General features: G+C 37.8%; 1 protein-coding gene across 1 annotated transcript in view; it reads left to right on the forward strand.

Annotated features, from left to right (window-relative positions):
• LOC139095410 (serine-rich adhesin for platelets-like) overlaps positions 1-16,292 on the forward strand; it is a 127,997-nt gene that overhangs the window by 109,875 nt on the left and 1,830 nt on the right. Inside the window, exon 5 of the mRNA XM_070646754.1 lies at positions 7,042-16,272. Within this exon, the coding sequence (XP_070502855.1) occupies positions 7,042-16,272 (9,231 nt within the window). The remainder of the gene's footprint in view (positions 1-7,041; positions 16,273-16,292) is intronic.

Here is a 16,292-nt window from a genome sequence, read left to right on the forward strand (position 1 = left end):
GCTCTGAAGAGTCAGGAGCATGACTCTCCCCACAACATAAACAGCACCACTCAACAAACCAAACTGTAAAACCACAAATGCATCATTAATTGACATCGGCATATACTCAAATGCATAATAATAACGACATCATTCATGAATAATCCTTTGCTTTATGCTCACTGTTATGTTCACCTTTATGCTTCTCAATTATCATTTTAATGCTTAATCTTTTGGCAAAAACAAAATATCGTGATTTTCATTTCAGCATTTTTATATTCACGTTAATGGATTTGTGTCTTCAATTTTTTGAAGATTTATTCTGTTTTTGCATCAGTGATTTTTATAGCTATTAAGAGTAAAATATGCAAATGAAAATTTTATGTGAGCACTGCAGTATGAGATCCTTTTGGGAATTTAGGTAGACTTTTCAGAATTTGGATTGATGTGAAGCAGGAACCCTAAAAAATGTACATTTTTGATACTTTTGGATTCAAAATTGACAAAAAAGCCAAGCAAGCTTCACAAAAATATCAAGCTATGAGATGCACACTTAAAATTGATGAATTTAAACATTTTCTCCTACAATAAGACTATAAAAGCTGTTTATGAAACTTTCCAGATGAATTCCCTCAACAATTCATACTCAAATTCATCTCTTCTGTAGATTTAATCTGAATGAACCCAAAAAAAACACTTAAAAAATATTAAAATAGACAGAAAACAATCAAGAGTGTACTGATAAGCTTAGTAGACACTTCAGAATAAAATCTTTTACCGAAAATCCCTATCTCAAACTTCTCTTGTCATCTATAAAGCTTTAAATGAATTTTTCAGTGGAAACAAAAGAAAACTTTAAAAAAGGATGAATGTAAATAAAGTAAAGGAATAAGCGCTATCAATGTATTTTGTATCTTCATGGAGATTAAATATTTAATTGAATGTTAACAGAGCACACAAAGTCATTCATTACCGTCAAACGTTATCGTTCGACACGTTTCATGTTGATCAAGGGATGGGTTTGTTTAAAAAGGATTTTTTAGTGATGGCAATAGAGTCAGGCTGGGTAGATTGAAGGATTATGAATCATGAATATTGTTGTTAGATTATTAGGTGTATCAATGCTGTGCAGTATTGTCATTGTGTAGTCGTATATATGCAGGTAATAAACTTCGGAATCAATATTGATAATTGAATTGCTTTAACCAACGATTGAGTTAGCTACAGTCGACATCTATATGCCAGATTAAGGCTTGTTCATGAATCACAACTGATCTGTCCTATTAATGAATAAGCAAGGATGTAAGCCTTTGTAATATCATGAGCATAGTGCGAATCCTTGTCATAATGACAGCACTCAATATAATTGGTTGAAAAGATCGGTATCTGGAGGGATTCGAACCCACTAAAGAATGAAACAGATTTCCGGTCTGTTGCTTAACTACTCGACCACAGATGCATTACTCTCGCACTTGGCAGATTTGGGTATATATGACTCGATATCCCAAATTCCACTTAAACAAAGCCTTGCAATCATAAAAGTGTCTGTAGCAATGCAATGAAGATAGGACCATCTTTAAGCAGGATTGATGTCAGGATGATACCTACTCTCCATAATTCCACATAACTTACAAACGACCCCGTGCAGCACAATTTGGCAAACAGCACTTTTCACCGTAAAAATGGGTCTAAGTCAGTTGTACATCAGTCAGTTGCACATCAGGGCAACTTTACGTCTTACCGTTAATACGACGCCATAATAGTATCCTACACGATGACACAGTGGTGTCCTACATGACGACACAGTGGTGTTCTACTTGGTAACAAAGCGGACACAATGTTGTTCGTTGTTGTTCGGTGATATTTAGTCCTATTCAGTGCTGTTCGGTAACCATCACATCCTTAATTCACTTATCTCACCATCCTCATATCTACCTGATTTTAATTAAAATCTTCTAAATTTTACTAAAGTACAATTGTCTGCATGAGACACACACTTTTTGCTACTCGTAAAAACGATGAACAATTTGACATCTCTTGTTCTTCCTCGCGTATACCCTTGTGAATGATATAAATTGTCATTCATTCATGTTGCTTCGCTGTAGACTTTACAGCTTTTGTGATTTTACATTCATAAATTATATTTTCTTTCACTCTCATTCTTCATATCCATTTCCATCTTGTAAACTTCCTCTTAATATGTCATGCATTCATGTATGTGCTTTGTATATGAATACACAGTAATAAAATAATAATAATGATGATAAGAATAATAATATGTAGTTTTAAGCACAAAAAAAGAATAAGAAAGGCAGAAGGAAAGAAGTCTGAATCGGAACTAAAGTAAATTGAAATGAATGAATAGAATGAAAAGCCGCTTTTGTATTCAAACTCATAAAATAATTACAAGCACTTCTGTCTGTTGTATTATCATCATCATCATCATCATCATCATCATCATCATCATCATCATCGTTGTCAACTCAAATATGAAAAAAAGTTCTTTCATTATTTGAAAACTCTACCGAAAATGAATAAAAAAAGTTTGACATTAATGATAATCCTTGGAGAAATTTTAAGTGGATTTAACAGAATTTAAGAGTTTTGTTTGAAGCTTTTGTGTCTGAGGAGTTGAGTGTTTAAGGTATTTAGACAGTATTTAAGTACATTTAGCCGAAAGACGTCAATTCAAAGGAATTACGTCTGTTGTCGATGAAAGAATTTAGTATTCATTTCTGAGATATCAGGTTCGATTCCTAAGAATGTCCAGTTGCTTGGCCTAAATTAAGAGCATTTTGACTTAGAGGCATTTAAGAATGATCGGTAAAGAACCACAAGTCTGCATTTCTTGTTATTGATGTCTTGATAGGTTGTTCAAGGCTGCAGTCCTGTACGACTGAATAGTTGACCTAAGGATAGGGTGACCAGAGCTTTTTTGCAAAACATCGGTACACTTTTTGAAAAAATCGGGACTTTCAGGCTTTGTCAGGACACAGCAGCAAGGCTGAAAAGTACAGCAGCGTCCCAGCAAAAATACAGCAGATGGCCGCACTACCTAATAATGTCATGACTCTATCTTGGTGTCTTGTTGCAGGATTCGGTGTAAATAAGACACCGTGCCAGATTTAAGTCAGCGTGGTGCCGGATTTTATGTTCTATTGATCAAACATGACGTCTTGTTCAATTCTCGCCCTTAACTATGTCCTAAAATCCCCAAAAAAACATCCAACATCATTACCAGGGACTTCATTACATCTCTCATCCATTCAGTTGTATTTTATCCATCACCTTAAGTCATTACTTCACTCCTTTCTCTTCTGTTCTGTTCTCACCTACACCCTTTATTTTAACTCGTTATACAATTGTAAAGTGTATCACGTTTACATGAAAAACACTTTACATCATCTGATATAATCACCCGTGAGACACACGTATCATCATCGTCATCATATTATTATATTACATCACCTACCTTCTTCCTTTATGTTTTGCATATTATTTTTGGGGTGCAGAAAAAGGAGATGACAAAAGTTGAATATAAATTTGAAGGATTTTGTCGTGAGAGAAAAAAAAGGAACAAAAAGAGATGTCGAGAATTAATTTAAATTGTTTTTCGCATTTTTCATTGTTCTCATGCATGAAATTCTTAAGATGCTGCTGTTCATCGGGGATGAATAGGATTTATATCATGCCAGTTATGCTTTCTTTTAAATTTTGAGACATTCGGAAGGAAAGACAGACACATTTCGTGTCAAGGAATTCACGTATTTAACATATGTAAGTGAGGATGGGGGGGACGTGCCTAGGTGATGTATAGGAATGGGTACCCAAATAGCACAAATTGGTTAATCGAACAAAAATCCGGTTCAAGGCGTGAGTGACTCTGACTTGGTTTGAATTAGGCATCGTGTCAGTGTCGTCAAAGTCATACCTGCCTTTAATCACGCTTGACAGTCGGACAGAATCTACAGAATCACGCAAAACTCCTGGCGAATTTAAGGCAGATGTGACTGTGATGACTATGGCATAGTGCCGGATTGAAGCCGAAACCGGCATAAGTCAGAGTCACGACGGCCTGTTGCCAGATTTTAGCCAATTGTTTCACATGATTGACGTAATTTATGAATTATCCCAAGCATGAGTGTCTCAGTATCTTCGTGTGCTGGATATATCTACAGATTATCCTTGGATTGCATGAACCTTACCTAATCCTTGTGGCATTGTAATTCAGTAACCTTCAAAGTAGCTAAAAAGTAAGCCATAAACCGAAAAAGATTCAGAAGCACTGCCAGTAGTCAAGTAAATTACAGCATACAGCATGAAAACAATGAAAAATAGTGACAAAAGAAATATATTCTCTTAGAAGTGGTTTTATTGAATGCTGTAAAGTTCATTCTCATATTTCACATCTCTTTATTCCATTCTTTTTACTTCATCCCAGTAGAAAACTAACGAAAACTGCTTTGGGAACTGCTGAAAAACTGTCACTTTCAATACACATTAATGTGAATCTTGTCTTATGTCTTAAAGCTCTTCTTGGTCACATTTTCATGCACTCATGATTTTCCATCGTTTCTTCATTGGATGTGGTTGTTAAATTGAATTAAAATTATGTCATTTACAGTAAGGAACGTTAAGACTGAATTTTAAGCTCCTTTAAAATAATCCAAGTGATTTTTAAATGTTTGAGTATATTCTATTGTTTAGGTTTCGTTACATCATGTGATAAGTTGTTTGATGTGTGCATAAAGACATAGCTCATAGTAATGCATGAATTTATTTATAGTCTCTAATGTAATGCTTTAAAATAAAATAAGGACAAGTAAAGGAATTGTGAAATATGTTGAGACTTAAGGAAGTTGACATCCTCATTCAATCATGAAATAATAAGATTGTTTACTCAGTGTCTAAGTTTGTGATCACATGAGTGCTTGTTATGGACTTCCGATGTTTTGATTTGGATGAATTGTTGAGATCCTGTTGGGATTGAGAACAAGACTTGCTTATTTACTTTGTTGGTCGTATAGAACAATTGTGATCCATGATCTTCCTTAGACGTCTCTTAAAGCTGGTTTCCGTCTGCCAATTACCAATAACAAATGCCAGATGCTGTCTCTATCAACTCTATCCAGCTACTCTCAATGAGTTCTTGAGCCTTCTTCGCGTTCATTTACCAGAACCGACACCGAGATCAAGACATTCCTAGATTGATATTCATTTCTTCTCAAGAGCCAATGCTGCTAGTCTGATTGTTTGTTCGCCTGTCTCAGTGTTGTCTAAGCCATGTACCGCCAAACTGTGAGTTGTCCATGCCATGTGCTGTTTCGATCATGGCTTACCACCAAGGTGTGTCATGGTTTGGACATCACTGGTCTATCTGGAAGTCTGACTGCGTCTTTATTATTTTTAAGTAAGGTTTTCCGAAGTCTCCCGAAGTTTACCGAAGTCTCCCGAAGTTTTCCGAAGACCGAGACCAAGAATCCCCGGGAAATTTCGGTTAGTCTCGGTCTCGGAATCAAGAATCTTTACTTTTAACTAAATCTGAGCATTCAGAGCAGTCAGAAATTTCAATCTCAAAAATCTACATGACAAAGAGCCTTTACCAAGCACTCATTGCCATAAAAGTCTCACATTTCATGCTTATTTTTTTACATATTTACTTTCTTAAAGTAGCAAACAGAACAGAACAGAAGACATATGTGATATAAGCACAGCTTTTTTTTATATAAGCATAAAAGCAAGAAAATTGTATGTTTAGTAAATAATAACATGAGTGAATACATACAGCACCAACACTCAAGTGTCATCATTGAGAGTAAAATTATCTTATCGTCATGTATACATACTTATATCTCATGTTATTGTCTGTTACGTATACAGTTGAGCATATCTAATACTTTGAGGAGTTGTGAACATTGCATGTAAAACATAGTAATTCCTCAGTATCATACACAAAATAGGTCTATGACGTTCATAAATGAAAATAAATGGGAGATGGGATAGACTAGATGTGTAGATGCATGTACAAGATAGTGAATTAAGTGAAATTGAGTGAATATAGAGAAAATGATGAGGTGTGTTAAGGAATATTGCAGCTTCATGACTTTCACTCGGCTTTTTTTAAGCATGAGTTAACATAGTAACATATTGATATACTTTACATATGTTCTAACTATCAATTTTTGCTAGGCAATTTATAGAGATTGAGAGCTTGATTAAAATATATATTGAAATAGATATTGAGTGTTAATGAAGTAAGTAAGTGATCACTTACTTGTAGAATTTCAATGGTAACTTAATTAATATGTAGCTATAGACACAAATATACAGTTTGTTGTCAATGTCAGGCAATATTGAGTTGAGGTTTCAGTAATTTTGCAAAATCTGCTTTATGTAGCAACACATGACATGGATATAAGATAGAGAAATATCTTAGAATGATGAAAATCACAAATTCAATTTTAACGGCTTTTTGAATTTTGAATTTTTTAATATATTTGATGATTAACAGCCAACTTCATGGACTAAAATTGAGTTTTTGTTTACTTTTCTTAAAAATATCGTGTCTCAAATTAGTTTTGAGTTTAACAGTGAATATTAAACGATTCCAGCAATAATAATACGTTTAAAAGTGAAACAAACATCCAAGAAGCATAAAATTACATACAATCAGGAAGAAAAACGTTCTACATTTGTGATTTATAGCTTCATCTTCCTTTTACTTTCCTCATGACAACTACTGACGTTTTTAAAATAACATAACTTCATTAGCAATTAACATTCTACATTGATCTATTAAAGAAATGCCAATTTGAGCTAATTTATATGGGAAAAGATATAAACAAGCATAAACGGTGATTAGTTAATGGAATTCTTTTTCTATTAAACTTGTTTATGACTACCTATAAGGCAAACGTGCTAATACCATACAATTTTATCATCATCTTACGTTTTGCGATAAGACATAACTCGCGGTTGATAATTTTCTTCTTTATATGTGTAATATTACGCTATAAACCATAACATTATGCTAACAATGCCTCTTTCTTCTTATTTTTTCAGATGTTTATGCTTTCGAGTGTGAAAATGAAGGCTATTTCGCTGACCCAAATGATTGTACTCTTTTTTATCGTTGCGTTGGATCAACATCAGGCTACTCAAAATATACTTTTCAATGTGGTGACCAAACAGTTTATGATGAAGATTTGATTGCGTGCGTTCATTTAAGTGATTCAAAACGACCTGAATGTCGCAATATGTATAACGATGTACACAATGATAATTTAATGATGTCAGATTTAGATGAAACGAAGCCAGCAAAAGATGAGCCTGCAACGACATCAACAAAGCAGCAACAAACAACATCGACAGCGACCATGAAAAAAGTATCACCAACAACAACATCGGCACCAGAAGATTTTTCAAATGAATGTACAGAAGCTGGATATATGAGAGATCAAAGAGATTGCACAAAATTCTATAGATGTGTTGATGAAGGAGTTGATGGAGAATTTACAAGGTATGAATTTCAGTGCGGACCTGGAACAGCTTGGGATAATGATAAGCAAACATGTGATCATCGTGATCAAGTAAACTGTGATAATCAATTAGATCAAACAATTACATACACTGAAACTCAAAATTCATCAAATTCATCATCAAATCAGTCTGCAAATAGCGCAAGTACAAGTTCAACGACAACACAAAATGGTAACACGGTGACGCAAAACAACTCAACATCTTCAATGAATAGTATGAGTAGCATGAATAGCAATAGCAATACATATTCAAATACGACTACAATTTCGGGTAATGGAAACCAATCAGGTAGCAGTCAGTCATCTCACTCAAGTAGTAGTCAGTCTTCAAGTAGCAGTAGTAGTAGCAGTAGTTCTTCATCATCTTCATCAAGTAGCAGTACACAATCTTCGAATAATCAAGGATCTTCAAATGGTAATCAGCAATCCAGTGGCTCACAATGGAATAATAACAACCAACAATCTAGTGGGTCTTCGAACAATAACCAGGGATCAAATAATAATAACCAACAATCCAGTGGTTCTCAATGGAATAATAACAACCAGCAATCTAATAACAATCAGCAATCTAGTGGCTCGCAGCAATCGAACAATAACCAGCAATCTAATAACAATCAGCAATCTAGTGGCTCACAGCAATCGAACAACAACCAGGGATCTTCAAGTAACAACCAACAATCTGGTAATTCTCAGTCATCCAACAACCAGGGATCTTCAAGTAGCAACCAGCAATCTAGTGGCTCGCAGCAATCGAACAACAACCAGGGATCCTCAAGTAGCAATCAGCAATCTGGTGGTTCTCAGTCATCCAACAACCAGGGATCCTCAAGTAGCAATCAGCAATCTAGTGGCTCGCAGCAATCGAACAACAACCAGGGATCCTCAAGTAGCAATCAGCAATCTGGTGGTTCTCAGTCATCCAACAACCAGGAATCCTCAAGTAGCAATCAGCAATCTAGTGGCTCGCAGCAATCGAACAACAACCAGGGATCCTCAAGTAGCAATCAGCAATCTGGTGGTTCTCAGTCATCCAACAACCAGGGATCCTCAAGTAGCAATCAGCAATCTAGTGGCTCGCAGCAATCGAACAACAACCAGGGATCCTCAAGTAGCAATCAGCAATCGAACAACAACCAGGGATCCTCAAGTAGCAATCAGCAATCTGGTGGTTCTCAGTCATCCAACAACCAGGGATCCTCAAGTAGCAATCAGCAGTCTAGTGGCTCGCAGCAATCGAACAACAACCAGGGATCCTCAAATAGCAATCAGCAATCTGGTGGTTCTCAGTCATCCAACAACCAGGGATCCTCAAGTAGCAATCAGCAATCTAGTGGCTCGCAGCAATCGAACAACAACCAGGGATCCTCAAGTAGCAATCAGCAATCTGGTGGTTCTCAGTCATCCAACAACCAGGGATCCTCAAGTAGCAATCAGCAATCTAGTGGCTCGCAGCAATCGAACAACAACCAGGGATCCTCAAGTAGCAATCAGCAATCTGGTGGTTCTCAGTCATCCAACAACCAGGGATCCTCAAGTAGCAATCAGCAATCTAGTGGCTCGCAGCAGTCAAACAACAACCAGGGATCCTCAAGTAATAATCAGCAATCGAACAACAACCAGGGATCATCAAATAACAACCAGCAATCTAGTTCTCAGTCATCGAACAACCAAGGATCTTCAAGTAGCAATCAGCAATCTGGTGGTTCTCAGTCATCAAATAGTGGTAATAATAATCAGCAGTCTGGTAACTCACAGACTTCGAATAATAACCAGGGCTCTTCAAATAGTAACCAAGGTTCATCTACCGGTAACAATCAACAATCTAGCGGTTCACAATCGAATAATAATCAAGGATCCAATGGTAGCAATCAACAATCAGGTAGTTCTCAATCAAACAATAATCAGGGGTCTTCAAATAGCAATCAAGGAAACTCTCAAGAATCATCGAATTCCAGCAACCAACAACAATCTGGAAATGGAAATAATCAGTCTACTGGTGATAGCAATAATAATAACCAGGGAACAGATTCACAAACCACAACCATGACAAACTCAAGCTCGTCAATGTCTAGTCAGAGTTCTTCTTCAATGACATCATCTAGTCAAACAGTAATCACTACTGATAATAATAACGAAACTGATAACCAAAGTCAGCCAGAAACAACAACTGTGGCTGAAACAAATGAAGTTGAAGGTGAACAATATGAGACAACCATGGTTCCAGAACCACAGCCTGAAGAGCCACAGCCCGAAAGTTCAACCACTGAAGCAACAACCACGACAAGTTCTGCAAGTACTACTCAGAGTATGACGAGAAGCTCTTCTGCAAGTACTACTCAAGCACCAACAACCTCTGCAGTCACTACTCAAAAATCTACCACAAACTCGGCTGCTATGACAAAATCCACAACAAGCTCAGGTAAACAGCCTCAAAAATGTACTGAGGAAGGTTTCTTGGGTGACAAGGATGATTGTATGAAATTCTATAGATGTGTTAGCAATGGAAATGGAAGTTATAGAAAATATCAATTCAGATGTGCTGATGGAACAATATGGGATCATCGTAACTGTATTTGTAACCATCCTCGTGATACATTTGACACAACATGTCAAGGATCAAATGATACCAGAACATGCCCACGACAAACAAGTGAAAACTCAAATCAACAGGCTGGAAATAATGCAAATCAAGGTTCAAACAATCAACAGCAATCTGGAAGTACTCAACCTGCAGGTAGTAACCAACAGTCAAGCACTACTCAGCAGCCAGGAAGCACTTCACAAACTGGATCAAACACAGGCAATCAACAAACTGAATCAACTACCCAGCAATCAGGCAATCAACAAACTGAATCAACTACCCAGCAATCAGGCAATCAACAGTCATCTAATAATGGTACAGAAACTACAACAGTTCCTCCTTGTGGACAAACGACAACAACTGATCGATCTGTACCTGCAGGAGAAAATGGCAGATGTGAAAGAACTGGTTATATGGGACATGAGAAAGATTGCAAGAAATTCTATCAATGTGAGGAGAATGGTAGTGGATATACTCGTTATGAATTTAATTGTGCTGAAGGAACACTTTGGGATGACGATAAATTAATTTGTAATCATCCAAGAGATATTAGGAATCCACGATGTGGTATGCCAGAAGAGACTAGTGGAAGTGTTGTACATCAAACTACTAAAAATCCAAATGCCGGATCAACAACTAGAGAAATGACAACAAAAGCACCAGAAACAACTAAAGTTACCGATTCAAGTTCATCTGGTACAACACAAGGTACAGGAAGCACGGCAGCGCAAACAACACAAGCTCCAGATTCATCTACAGATAATCCAGATGAGACAACAGATGTTGAAGGCGAACAATACTTTACAACAACTGAAATGCCACAAGGCACAGGAAAATGTGAAGCCGAAGGTTTCTTCGGTGACCCCGAAGATTGCAGGAAATTCTACAGATGTGTTAGTGATGGTGAATTATATACAAAATACGATTTCATGTGTGCTAATGGAAGTGAATGGGATCAGGACTTACAGACATGCAACCATCCAGACGATATTCAAAATCAATCATGCAAGAAAGTAGTAAGTGAAGAAACAACCACATCAAATCCACAAGGAACAACAAGAACAATGTCACAAAGCTCATCAACTCAATCCACACAAGGATCTACAACTCAAGCTCCATCTACTCAAGAATCGACTACAAAAGCTCAAACCGTACAACAAACCTCAACTGAACAGTCATCAAGTCGACAAACATGTGAGAGTGATGGATTTTATCCCGATGAAAATGACTGTAGAAAGTTCTATAGATGTGCAGAAGATGGAAATGGAGGATTCAATAGATACGAGTTTATGTGTGCTGATGGAACTGCATGGAATGAAGATATTACAGCTTGTGATCATATTCATAATGTGCCAAGATGTTCTTCACAGTCAACTCAATCACAGCAAACGACTGCATCAAGTACTCAACAACAAATAACTGCATCAAATACTCAGCAGCAAACCACAGCATCAAGTCAGCAGCAAACAACTGCATCAAGTCAACAGCAAACCACAGCATCAAGTCAACAGCAAACAACTGCATCAAGTACTCAGCAGCAAACCACAGCATCGACAGCTACTCAACAACAATCCCCAGCATCGACAACATCTCAGCAACAAACAACAGCTTCTAGCTCATCCTCTCAACAGACAACACCTTCAAGCTCTTCGTCCCAACAAACAACTGCACAACAGTCGTCAGGAACTCCATCTGCACCTGGTGAACAGAACAATTGCGAAAGCGAAGGATACTTTGCAAATGAGAATGATTGCCATAAATTCTATAGATGTGTTGATGATGGAAATGGAGGATATACTCGATATAACTACGAATGTGGTGAAGGAACTGCATGGAATGAGGATATAAGTGCTTGTGATCATGCATATAATGTTCCAGGATGTGGATCACAAGTACAGTCATCAACTATGCCAAGCCACTCTCAAGTAACAGAAGGAAGCAGTGCAAATGCACAAACTACTAGCTCTCAAACATCAAGCCAATCACAAGGCACTACATCAAGCTCAACAAATGCTCAAAATACAGAATCATCTTCACAAAAACCATCGTCGACAACATCAGCAGCTACTGCACAAGATAAATGCGAAAGTGAAGGATATTTTGCTAATAACAACGACTGTCACAAGTTTTATAGATGTGTTGATGATGGCAACGGAGGATACACTCGTTATGATTATACATGTGGCCAAGGAACTGCTTGGAATGAAGCTATCTCAGCTTGCGATCATGAATATAATGTTGAAAGCTGTGGATCACAATCTGGAAGCACTTCTTCAACTGCCAAACCAACCCAGCAAACTAGTTCATCGACTGCCAAGCCAACCCAACAAACCACAACTTCTTCAAGCCAACAAACTACAGCTTCTTCAAGCCAACAAACCACAGCTTCATCAAGTCAACAAACGACAGCTTCTCCAAGCCAACAAACCACAGCTTCTTCAAGTCAACAAACTACAGCTTCTTCAAGCCAACAAACCACTGCTTCTTCAAGTCAACAGTCCTCAACCACCAGTAGACCAGCTAGTGGAAATTGTGAATACGAAGGTCAGTTCCTTCCTGATGAATCAGACTGTCATAAATTTATTACATGTGTAAACGATGGAAATGGAGGATATAACGAAGTTGTAAGAGAATGTTCAGCTGGTACTGCATGGAATCAAGATACATTAACATGTGATTATGAAGCTAATGTGCCTGGATGCTCATCAAAAACAACTGAATCTCCAAAAGAAGAAACTAAAACCTCGAGTGCACAGACTCAATCAACTGGAAGTGTACAAACAACAACTGAAATTTCACAGACAACAACTGACTCTCAAACTACAACAGAGTTACCAAAGGAAGAGACTACAACAGACAATTCTCAAGAAACTACTACAGGCTTACAAGAAACAACTGGAAGCTCTCAGGTAACAACTGTAAGCTCTCAAGAAACTACAGGAAGTCCTCAAGAGACTACACAAAATTCTCAAACAACAGATTCTCCAAAAGAAGAAACAACTACACAAGGATCAACTGAAACCACCACTCAAGGATCAATTGAGACAACCACACAAGGATCACAAACAACTGACAGTTCATGCTCAGAAGGATCAATGAGTACAAGAGAATGCACAACGGAAGGAGAGTTCCTACCACACGAAACAGATTGTCGTAAATTCATAACTTGTGTTAGTGATGGAAATGGTGGTTTTAACAAGGTTGTAAAGGATTGTGGAGCTGGAACTGCTTGGAGTCAAGAATTACTAACTTGTGATCACGAAGCAAATGTCGACTGCTCCAAAAATTCTCAATGTCCACAAACCACTACTGAAGGTGTTCAAACAACAACTGAAAATGTTCAAACCACTACTGAAGGTCAGGAAACAACAACCGAAAACGCTCAGACTACTGAAGGAAATGTATACACTCAAACACTCCCTGAAACAACTACAGAAAATCAGGAAACTACTGGAGATTATCTACAAACAACAACTGACAGTTCTCAAACAACAACTGAAAGTTCTCAAACGACAACAGAGCAACCAAAGGAAGAACCCACCACATCAAGTTCGCAAGAAACCACAACAAACTTACAAGAAACCACAACAAACTTACAAGAAACAACTGGAAGCTCCCAAGAAACAACTGGAAGTCCACAAGAAACGACAGGAAGCTCTCAAGAAACAACTACAAACAACCAAGAAACAACTGGAGCCTCACAAGAAACAACCGGAAGTCCTCAAGAGACTACGGATAGTTCCCAAACAACAGAAACAACTACACAAGGAACAGATTTCACTACTGATGGATCAACTGACACTACCACACAAGGATCACAAACAACTGATAATTCATGTTCAGAAGGATCAATGAGTACTAGAGAATGCACAACAGAAGGAGAATTCTTACCACACGAAACAGATTGCCGTAAATTCATAACATGTGTTAGTGATGGAAATGGAGGTTTTAACAAAGTTGTAAAGGATTGTGGAGCAGGAACAGCTTGGAGCCAAGAATTACTTACTTGCGATCACGAGGCAAATGTTGACTGCTCACAAAATTCTCAATGCTCACAAACCACTACTCAAGGTGTATACATACAAACTACGACTGATTATGTTCAAACTACTGCTGAAAATCAAGAATCGACCACAGATAGCTCTCAGACAACTGATAGTTCTCAAACTACAACGGAGTTACCAAAAGAAGAGCCAACCACAGTGAATTCACAAGAAACTACTACGAGTTTGCAAGAGACGACTGGAAGTCAACAAGAGACAACTAATAATCCACAAGAAACCACAACAGGACTTCAAGAAACAACTGCAAGCTCTCAGGAGACAACTGTAAGCTCACAAGAAACAACAGGAAGTCCTCAAGAGACAACAGATAGTTCCCAAACAACAGATGCTCCAAAAGAAGAAACAACTACACAAGGAGCAGATACCACAACACAAGGATCAACTGACACTACCACACAAAGCTCACAGACTACTGATAATTCATGTTCAGAAGGATCAATTAGTTCAAGAGAATGTACATCAGAAGGAGAGTTCTTGCCACACGAATCCGATTGTCGTAAGTTCATTACATGTGTAGGCGATGGAAATGGCGGTTTTAACAAAGTTATAAGAGATTGTGGAGCAGGAACTGCTTGGAGCCAAGAATTACTTACTTGCGATCACGAGGCAAATGTTGACTGCTCACAAAATTCACAATGCGCACAAGCAACAACTCAAAGTAGTCAAACAACAACTGAAAATGTTCAAACCACCACTGGAGGTCAAGAAACAACCACAGACAACGCCCAGACCACTACAGAAAGCCAACAAACAACAACTGAAGAATCATCAACTTCTGATTCTCAAACTACAACAGAATCACCTAAAGAAGAACCAACAACAGAATACTCACAAACTACAACCGAAACTTCACAAGAATCAACAAACAGTCCACAAGAAACCACTACAGGCCTTCAAGAAACAACTGTAAGCTCTCAGGAAACAACTGCAAGCCCACAAGAAACTACCGGTAGTTCTCAGGAGACCACAGATAGTTCTCAGACCACAGATTCTCCAAAAGAAGAAACAACCACACAAGGAACAGATTACACCACACAGGGATCAACGGACACTACACAGGGATCAACTGATACCACACAGGCATCAACTGATACCACACAAGGATCAACTGATACCACACAGGCATCAACTGACACTACTCAGGTATCAACTGATACTACCACAGAAGGCTCACAAACAACTGACAATTCATGCTCTGAAGGATCAATGAGTTCAAGGGAATGCACAACAGAAGGAGAGTTCTTACCACACGAAACAGATTGTCGTAAATTCATAACATGTGTTAGTGATGAAAATGGAGGTTTTAACAAGGTTGTAAAGGATTGTGGAGCAGGAACTGCTTGGAGTCAAGATTTACTTACATGTGATTATGAGGCAAATGTCGATTGTTCCAAAAATTCTCAATGTCCACAGACCACTACTGAAAATATTCAAACTACAACAGAAAATGTTCAAACCACTACTGAAGGTCAGGAAACAACAACTGAAAACGCTCAGACCACTACAGAAAGCCAACAAACAACTACTGAAGAAACATCAACTGTTCAACAAACAACTGATTCTCAAACAACAACTGAACAACAAACTACTGATTCCCAAACAACAACAGAATCACCAAAAGAAGAGACAACAAGTGAGACTGAAAATACAACAACCGAAAGTTCTGGACCAACAGGATATACAGACACAACTCCCAAAGATCCATGGACCGTAGAAACTACAACCCAAGAATCAAGTCAAGAGACAACAACTACAGGACCAAATCAAGAGACTACAACGGTTCAAGAAAATACAACTCAGCCACAGGAAACCACTGTAGAAACTCAAACTACAACAGAAACTCAAACTGCAACCGAAACTCAGCCTGATTCTCAGCCTACAACTGAGTCACAGACCACAACAGATTCCCAAACAACGACTTCATCTTCAAACTTTGAATGCGAAAGTGAAGGATACTTCCCAGATCAAGATGATTGTACGAAATACTACATTTGTGAAAATGATGGAAATGGTGGATTTAGAAAGCACGAATTCACTTGCGGTCCAGGAACTGCATACGAAGAAAGTACTCAAACATGCCATCATATGAATCAAGTTGCAAGATGCAATGGTAAGTTATATAAAGTTTCA

Source organism: Chironomus tepperi, unplaced genomic scaffold (genome assembly GCF_022539635.2).
Source record: "Chironomus tepperi strain 1889 unplaced genomic scaffold, CSIRO-AGI_Ctep_v1 contig_364, whole genome shotgun sequence".
Classification (NCBI taxonomy): Eukaryota; Metazoa; Arthropoda; class Insecta; order Diptera; family Chironomidae; genus Chironomus; species Chironomus tepperi.